The 9,853-nt window shown below is 30.7% G+C and overlaps 1 protein-coding gene across 2 annotated transcripts in view; it reads right to left on the bottom strand.

Moving 5' to 3' along the window:
* The window catches only part of LOC110027310 (urease accessory protein UreH-like), a 26,860-nt gene extending 18,155 nt beyond the window's left edge, over positions 1-8,705 (bottom strand). Inside the window, exon 1 of one of the 2 annotated variants that reach the window (XM_020728681.1) lies at positions 8,209-8,705. In XM_020728681.1, coding sequence (XP_020584340.1) covers positions 8,209-8,529 — 321 coding nt within the window. In that variant the 5' untranslated portion in view covers positions 8,530-8,705. The remainder of the gene's footprint in view (positions 1-8,208) is intronic. The other variant, XM_020728689.1, reaches the window with a different exon arrangement.
* Positions 8,706-9,853: the final 1,148 nt, after the last annotated feature.

Here is a 9,853-nt window from a genome sequence, read left to right on the forward strand (position 1 = left end):
TATATATATATATATATATATATATATATATACAACCAAAACTTTGTACAGCCTTGTTCCGATTTTTAAATTATTTTATCAACCTCCTAGACCTAGAAACTACTACCCTGTTCTCCCTTAATTTTTTCCCTTATCTTCTTCCCTAAACCGAAGGTCTACCTTCTTGAAGTCAAAGCATTAGCTCTCAATGTTAAACTTTTTATCGTTTGTATTTAGTCTCGCGTCTTTAAATCGTATTTTAAAGCTACAATATAAAATGAATGGGACAACGAAAACAAACTTTTCAAACAACACATGGGCTTGAGTGGCTGACACTAGTTCTTTAAATATCTGCTATTTAAAGTCATTTAAATTAAAATATTAAAATTCTAAACTCAATTAGATTGTTTTAATTTGGTAAAGTTTAATAAATAATCTATTATCTAAATCTCTATTATTTTGACTAATGATTAGCCTCTCGTCCCTCTATCGATGGTTTGTAGCTTTGCCCCTGCTTAGATACTAGTTGTTGGATCGCGGTCCGGGGAGAAGGCGGATTTCAAATCACGAAAGCAAGTCGCCGAGCCGATTCAAATGGTTATCGAAGGATCAACTATAGAAACAATTCCCTATTACATTTGGACCAAACCAACTACCAGTTCACAATCGAACCGGTTGAACCGACCGATCTGGTCCGATTTTCTCAAATTTGGATGTACATTTGTAATAATTAACAGTCGGTTCTATGAGAATAGATTCATGTGATTCATGCATACATAATGTACAGGATTTTGCTAATTCACTAGGTTTAGACTCAGCAAGAGGCTTAACAGGATCTATAAGCTTCTCAGAAAAAAATCTTGTAATTATTTCAAGTGGACCGAAACTCAAAAACAAATTCATAAATAATTTGTAAGCATAGTAAGCCATATGTAAAATCAAAATCCAAATCAAACCCAAACTCTTAATCAAGCATTGTAACTAATCACTCGAACTTAAAATAATTATCAATTTGTTCAGTTGTTTATGGTTGATGAGTAACTGAAATTTGTAAGTTAACTTTCCATCTTATTTCAAAATTTTCCAAAAAAGACTACCAAACAAAGCAATTTTAGGTAAATTCTGCAATTAACTATATTTAAATAAATTTTGGCTATGAAGTATACATCTTCAACTATATTACAAGAAATGAAATGAGCCATTCAAATAAATCAATCCACCGCAATAAAAAGAAGTCATGCTTTCTAAAAGTTTGTGATAATACCCTAAAAATCAAATTAATATATTCTTAAGGCCTTTATGAAATACCTAACGGTGTGCAAAGCTCAATGTTGTTTTTTTAACATTTAGTCATTTGATAGTTCATGCGCTATGAAACAAATCACACAACTACAGGGCTATTAAAAATGCTTGAAATAGCATGAAATTTGGTTTGACAAATTTTCAAGTAGATTTTTAACTCTATTCAATATAGATCAAATTGACTTGAAATATGACTCAAAATCAGTACTTCATAAAGTGCTTAATATCTATAGTATAACACATATTAACAATGCATAGTATAATATGCATATTTGAGTATAGAAATAATAAAAAAAAATCAATTTTAAGTTGAATTGGAATCAAAATTTTTAATACTAAGTCAAGTCAAACTTGCTCGAACTCGACTTGATATCACCCATAAATGCAATCACTTTTAAACAAGATTCGTAATAATTATCGTCAAAACTATATATTTATTCTAATAAAAATGTCTTGCAATCACAATAGCAAAATATAAATGTGAGAATAAGAAATCTCAAAAAGATGAATCAATAATGAATGGCACCTATTCTTAATCATATGATCTTCCATAAACACAGATGACTGGTAATTTGAGTCTTGACATATTAGTCTTAATATTCATTAAAAAATCTTAACAAGTGGCATATGTTTCTTTAATATGATCCATCACTTTAATATTTTATTATATAAAAAATAAAAACATTATTCAATGCATCAACAAGCTTATTATCAACCTCAAAATAGTGTTTCCACATAAAAGTATGCTCCTCTAGAAGATTAAGCTATTTATAATGAATGTATCCTAAATTCTTTTATAAATTTAAATATTCAATGCTTAATGATTAGAATAAAGGCTCTCATGCAACAAGTAATGTCTCAAGTATTGAAGAGCTTGATCAACTGCTAAAAGTTCTAGTATCACTTTGAATATTATTGCATAGTATCATACAATCTCACTAAAATAAGTAGTCGGGTGTTCTCAAATAAAAATTCCACCAATTCCCCACTTTGCACATTATAAGAAACTTCAAACATTTTATAAAAATTAAAAAGTTTAAGAATATGTTGGTTTGTAAACATATCCTGATGTCCTTAAAAGAACAATCAATAAATATTTTCCAGTTTAATTCTCCCCTTTCAATAGAATTTGACATTACTATCATTATTATAATAAAAACTTTATTAAATCGTCTACAAAATGTAGTCAAAACAAAAAAACATTGAATAACACGGGGATTAGTAAGAATTATCAACTTATTAATAGTTTTAACCCTACTAAAATTATTAGATAATCCATCACTCAAATTTTAAAATAAAATCCTTAATGTGTCAGAGATAATGTAAAGAAATAAGACTTTCAAATTCACCATTTAGTTTGTAAAACTACAAATATTTCACCAAGATACATCAAATTATTCTCCCTACTCATACCATTGATCATAACATCAACAAAGTATACGACAAAAATAACAAAACAAATTCCAATGAAGGATGAAGAACATAATTCATAAGTATCATAAAAGTATTCGATTCATTAATTAATCTAAAACGCATCACCAATCATATATATAATTTTTATGCTTTAAAAGCAACTTTTTATTCATCTCTGTTTAGCAATCTTATTTAATGATAACCACGCCTTACAACAATTTTTGGAAATACGTAAAATATCATCCAATCTAAGTAGAGAAAATTAGTATTTAATGATAATTTTATTAGTTCTACTACGTACACACATTCACCTACTATTTTCTTTCGTAGGTGTAAGTAAAGCATTAAGCATGCAAAAGCATTAAGCATGCAAAGACTCGTACTCTCTTATAAATCATTTTTAAGTAAACTTTCTATTTAACTAAAAAGCTTAGCATTAGGTGCGTCAATTTGGTTAAATAGGTAGAATTCACATTTGACCCAAAGTTGATCCTACTAGAATATATTTGACACAAATTCAACATATTTCTTACTTGGATCAAAATATTGACCCAAACACCATTCAATCTAAACCTTCCTAACACCAAATCTGACTCCTCTAAACTTTTTATTATATGGATCATGCATTTTTTATCAACGTGACTTAATTTACCTGAATATGAAACTAAATAAATCAAAATGAAATATTTTGAGTTGATTATAGATTAGCCGGTTAACTTAAGACACCCAAAGAAAAATTTACATGTTTGACCAAAACCCAACCCAAATAGAAAACAAGTGCATCAAAAGCCATTTTTTTTCTAGTCGAGCTTAGAACAAGAAGTGAGATTGTGTAATTTATTACACCCCTTTTTAATATATTCAATTGGATTCAACATGTAATGTGATAATTTACACAATAATGATCCAAAATCCAAATAAATAGTATGTTATATAACTCTAAGTAATGGTAGTTTATCAAAAATATCATATGAATATAAATGCTTAAAACAAAATAAAAAATTAGCTAGCATCGTCTAAGTATGATCACAAATTGTAGACATATTTTAAAAGTATATTCATCATAGTATAAATAAATGTAGCTTCATGGCTCTCCTTTTAAAAAGCATTTTGGCTAAAAATATGCAAAGATTTGTTAAGTATTCTTATGACTGATAGGTTTTAAAATGACTCAACTCATAAGTTTAAGGTTGTGTATACATATAATAAATATGTTAGAGGAGCTCGATTTGTGTTAGGCAAGTTCAAATGAAAAAAATACTTTTATGATTTCTAATGAATACACTACATATAATTCTATAGCAGAGATAAAAAAAAAATATTATTCATTATATTTAACTAAAATTTGACAAATCACATAAATATGGCATCTATATCATATGGACAAACAACTTGCTTAAAAGCAAAGTAATCCAGAAGGTTTAAACATAATAAATTGTGTAACATTGCATTCAATTGAATAAAAAAAATTTAAATTTTCATCTTTTCTAGAAGAAAGTTAACATGGATAAAATCACAAGTATGCCTATAAAATTTGACAATATCAACAAGCTTCATTTTCTAAATTCGTCAAATAAAAAATCAAGAAGCAAAAGAAAACTAAATCATTCAAGCTATTTTTTTTAAAGGAAAATCTCAATAGTCAATTCCACAAGAGTTAAATTATTTAACTACTGGCCTTAGCAAGTGTAATTTATTAAGATTCATTGTTAACGGATTTATTCAAATCCTAAGTAAGGTTTAGATGTAAATACAATTTCATATTCAACTTCACATCCAAGTATTAGCCCTTCAACAGCTATAATTCAGAAATATGTTATAGTATTGAATTTATTGAACATTCTACAATGGGTTTAGGTGTGAAATCATATGTGTGAATATTATATATTATCAAACTAAAAATCATATATATATAATTATAAATTTATTTTCAAAATCAATTTCATAATTTAAAAAATAAGCATGAATTATAATTTCTATGATTTCTTTTGTTAGAAATAGTAATTTGAGGTGTAATAGTTCTAGCAAATAGATAAATAATATATTTTTAAAAAAATTAGAGCTCTATGGTATGCCTGATTTATTGCCATTGAAGAAAAACAAAATTCAAGTTTAGTTTTAATACTTAGATACTAATAAGTAAAAAGCCAAAAAAATATTTGGCTATAAAAATATTCGAACCTAAGAAAATAATGAAACACATTATGGTTATATTATTTAAAATTCTTAAGTTTGTCATGCACTTAATCTCTTAAAATAAAGAACGGCTACTATTGTCCTTTAAGTTTGTGTTTTACAATGAATTTATTTTGTTAAAAGCAAGAAGATTCTAGCAATAGTCCTTAACCGAAATATTTTAACATGTATAATAAATTTTGTTAACAGTTTCTATTTGATATAAATCAAACATATTATACATTTCCAAAAATTCAACTAACTCGTCCATCTAATATAGAAATGTAACTCACGGTCCATCAAAATTAAGTTGTAATCATCTAGAATCATAGCTAATGCAAACCAAGAGTTATAGTATTTCCAATTAAGCACAAATTTCATTGGTTGGCTCTTAACCCCGTGGACTATAGCTTCTATTTATAACATTTTAATTCTCAATACTATAGCATGCATTAGCCTTTTCCAGAAAACGTAGCTTCAAAGACTTTTTTTATTGAGGTTTCCTTCTTCTCCCAAGACTATAGCAGATCGAGCGGCACATTCCTACAATAGCTTTCCTTCTTAGTGTCATTTGATTGACACTATTGTACATAGAATCATTTTTTTACTTTGTAAAAGTGAGAATTATATGACTTAAAAAATTTGAAATCTTGTAGAAAGTCATATAGGAGAATTGGAAGATGTAGCAAAATTAATAAATTTATAAAATTTTAAAGAAAATTTGAAAAACAGGAGTTATTTTGCTCAAAAAAATTTTAAACTTGTGGGAATTCATATAGGAGAATTGGAACTTACCGTTTATTAATAGATCTATAAAGATTTTGAAGAGCTGCTTTGGGTCCTTCATATGAAACAAATTTCAAACTTTCTCTAAAAATTTGTGTGCTAGTGGATATGAATTCTTGAGCACTACACGTCTCGACAATTATTTTTAAAGGTAAATCATCTTGTATTACAGTTTGGTGACAATCTTCCAAAACAATAGAAAACTGCTTTATGATTTATAAAAAAATATTAATTAAATTTTATAAATATTAAAGGCTAGAAAGTAAGGATCAAAAAAATCATTCACGCAATTGAATTCTTATTCAACAATAAGAAATTTAGGTTTTAGCAAATCTATGTAAACCTAATATCTCTTTCATATCACCAATGAAAAACATAGAAAAAGAAAAGATGAGAAAAAGTTGGGAAAAATTCACAAAAATAAAAAAAAGTAATCCTCTAAATTGTACAAGGAGATAATCTCCAACAAAATTATTTATGCCGTACTTTAACAAGAAACTAATCTAAGAAAAAGAAGGAATTTTACATCAAATTAAAAATTTCATTCAACAACCAATAGATTGTGCATGTGCCTCTAAGCCCCATATGTAACTAAAAAACCATTTCCACTGACATTTGATTGCACATATTCCATAATATAGTGCCTCCAAAGCCAGAAGTCTCTAAAACCCGTACCATTCATATGAAGAAAAATGATTATAGATTAAATGTCTCAGAAAATAAAGGAGTCAAAGATTAACGGTAGATAAACAAAACATTTATTGAAATTCCCATAGTAATAAATAATTCATAATATAATAGTTAAAATAGAAGAATTAGTAAAAGTAGAGCATCAACTATAGAACAAAAGAGTCAATGGAATAAGTAGGGGAGGCGAGACTAACAAAGACCCCTAAAAAGTCACAAACTAAAATCCAAAAGAATTTATTCAAGTAAATATAAACTTTAAATAAAATTTAAAATACCAAAGTAATAAAATAAAAATTGAAAGGTAAATTTCTTAAAGTTTATATATCAACATAATTGTTGTAACACATACATTTTTATTTACAATGAGTATAGGCATTAAGATTCACATAAACATGAATGATGTATAATAATTAATGTCATACCACTTTTAGCAGCCTTGTTAGGTCCTGGCTTATATCATCTTTATTTGTTTTCATGTAACATCCTTAGCTGTCCTTACTTCATATGTCAAGGGTGGTAGGGACAAGTGCCATCATAAGATATATTTAGTACAATGAATGATTAATTATTTTTTCATATCTTTAAGGATCACCAGTCATATAATTATCATGATCTTGTGACAGAAATTATGATTCTTTGCATAGCCTCTTCCCACTCCTAGTTTGTGTGCCCTACTCTCTTCTTCTCACCTCATATTCTTTCCTCTTCTTTTTCTCCATTCAAAGCTTCACATTGGATCAAATTTTTAATGTCTTACCAAGTTCAACAACAAAAAGTTTGCAAATTTACAAAATAGGTGCAGTCAAGGCAAATTCAATAGCTAATATCCAGGTCAATCGCAAAATGGATTGTGTAGATTATCAAAGCAAAAAAAAAAATGTGACCCTTTATTTTTAGCCAACAGTACATTTTTACAATCCGCAGTACAAGGGCCAAAATTTGACATCCAAAAGATAAAACAATAAATAATGAAAGCAAAGCCAGAGAAAATTTAGCTTAATGAAGCCACATAAAAGAGCTCCACATAACAGATTTTTATACAAATCGTGTATGTTTTGAACCAATTACCCCGCTTATTTATTGGAATTAACTCACCTCTCCCCTCTTTGCCATCAATAAAAAAATTCAAAATGAACAACTAGTTGGAAATTACAGAGTTTCCATCTTTTTAATTAAAGGTCCTTCCAACTTGTAATTAATGAAACTACTGTCCTTTAAATTAGAAAATTAATCCAACACGCAAATGCAAACTGTTCTGGTAGGGAGCCCATTTACAAATCAAATCATCTGGAAATGTTCTGATTAAAATCACTGTCCATTTGTAGTTTATAAAACTTACCTTCAAGTACTCCATCCACACATGTATCAATGGTTTTCAGTTAGTGATTGTGTAATTAATGAAACCTCGCCTAAATTTCATCTGTCTTCTAGTTTGATGACCTTTAGGGACATAGCTTTACACAATAATAGCGAACAATAATGGCCAGAAATTTTATGAGGCATTGATTGCTTCTCCCTGGGGTTTCCACCAAAGCCAAGTAACAAAAAATTTGTCTGAATAAAATCAAAATGTTGAGATTTCTGAAAAATACCATGATTATCAGAAATCAGCGATATATGCAACGAATTCATGGTAAAATAGCTGTCATCGGACAACTAGAATATGTGCATCTCTAATTGGATGTTCACTAAGTTTCCACTTTCATCTCTGACTCACTAATAATAAAACAGATCCTAATATATAAGAACAAAGATTCCAAAAACAAGCTACATCTGAATATCCAGGAACATAATCGATGGTTCCAGTATAAAAAATCAGCACAAAACTGCACAAAAGCAAAATAATTCGAATAAAATCAATACCTTTCGAGGAAACACGCCCGCCAAATCTCTTCCGGCTTCTGACCGAGTATCTAACGAGCTGTGTTCGTCCTTCCCTTCCAAAGCCGGAAGAGCATAATTTCCAAGACAGTTCAAAGAACGCAGAAAAGTGCGAGGGTGATGCGGTCCATCATAATTCGATAAGATTTCACCCGCCGGCTTGAATCCTGGTCTGCGGAAGAGTACAAAACCGGATCTCGTCGCTGCAATAGAGGCGGGAGAAGATGAGACCGAAACAAGGAAGCGAGGCTTTGATATTGATGCCCAGGAGGAAATGGAGGAAGAGGAGATAAGCCTCTCCATTGGGGTTTAGGGAGAGGAAAGAGGGTGAGCTAAGGGGGTATTGGGTCTGAAAAAGGTCCACCTTCTAACAGAGAGACGAGAGATCTACTTCACTGATTCCGGCGAACGGAGCGCCGTGCAGAGACCGTTATAGCGGATTTAAGTACCAAACGCGATCAGTCCACCAAGTGCGACCTTTTGATGGTATGTTGACTTAAAAATTTTCTCAAGGGTAAGTATACTTCTACGTTAGTTTAATCATTAATTTTTAATCTAATTCTCATTGATATTTAATTTCTTCTCAAAATGAATTCATTAACAAATTTAGGTGCATGCCACCCAATTTCTTATCTAATATCTAAACCTCAATTTTTAATTATATTACTTTATATTGAAAATATGTTAGCACAAATGCAAAGATATCTCATAGATGGCAAAAGAGACGAAGTGGCCTCACAGGATCTAAAAGGACCACACATTCAACCAGCTAGTTTCACACACCAAAATGGTGGTGTATCTGAGATGGATGATGGGTAGATCACATCTGAAAAATCCATCTAACTAGATCAGCTCGAACAAACGTCTCAGATAACTCGAGAAAGTGAAACAGATCCTCTAGTTCCAAGGCGCTTGATGTGTACCTTCAACAAATAGCCACCCCGCCTAACAGCTACTCGGTCGTATAACCACCCTGTTTTACCACCGCCCGGCCTCATAATTGTACGGCTTAACAACCGCCTAGTTACACCCACGGGTTTTTTAGGTTATTGTTCATGTACGGACTAGAATGCTGTTGTCATAGCTACGTACTTTAGAGGTACTGTGTATAAATGTACAAAGACCATTCCTATAAATATGGGGTCAATTTCATGAATAAAGGTTACGTAAATTTTTTGTTCATTATTGTGTTATTGCTCTCTCTCTCTCTCTCATCCTTCAACGCTCTAATTTTAAGCAGACCTTCCTGACATATTTGGATTCAACATCAAAAAAGGGGTGTTTAGCGTGGAGCCATGTAGAAGACAAGAAGAGGAGCACAACGATCACAAAGAGAAGGGAGCAATCAAAGAGCAATGACCAACATGGATCCTCCGTGAGATGACATCAAGGAACACATGCAGAGAGGAAGGCAGGGGACGAGAACCCAAATTATAGAAAAGGTTTCAAACCCAGATAGCGCAGGATTCATCCGGGCCTATCTGGAAGAATGTCGTACATGTCGTCGAGATAGCCCAACTATCCTCAGAGGACCCGAGAAAGCTCCAAGGAGTGTATCAACACAAGCAAATTGTGCAACCTCGCATCCTTGCAAAGGAAAAGGAGGATATCCCCCCCCCCCCCCCCC

The sequence above is a fragment of the Phalaenopsis equestris genome, unplaced genomic scaffold (assembly GCF_001263595.1).
Source record: "Phalaenopsis equestris unplaced genomic scaffold, ASM126359v1 Scaffold000002, whole genome shotgun sequence".
Classification (NCBI taxonomy): Eukaryota; Viridiplantae; Streptophyta; class Magnoliopsida; order Asparagales; family Orchidaceae; genus Phalaenopsis; species Phalaenopsis equestris.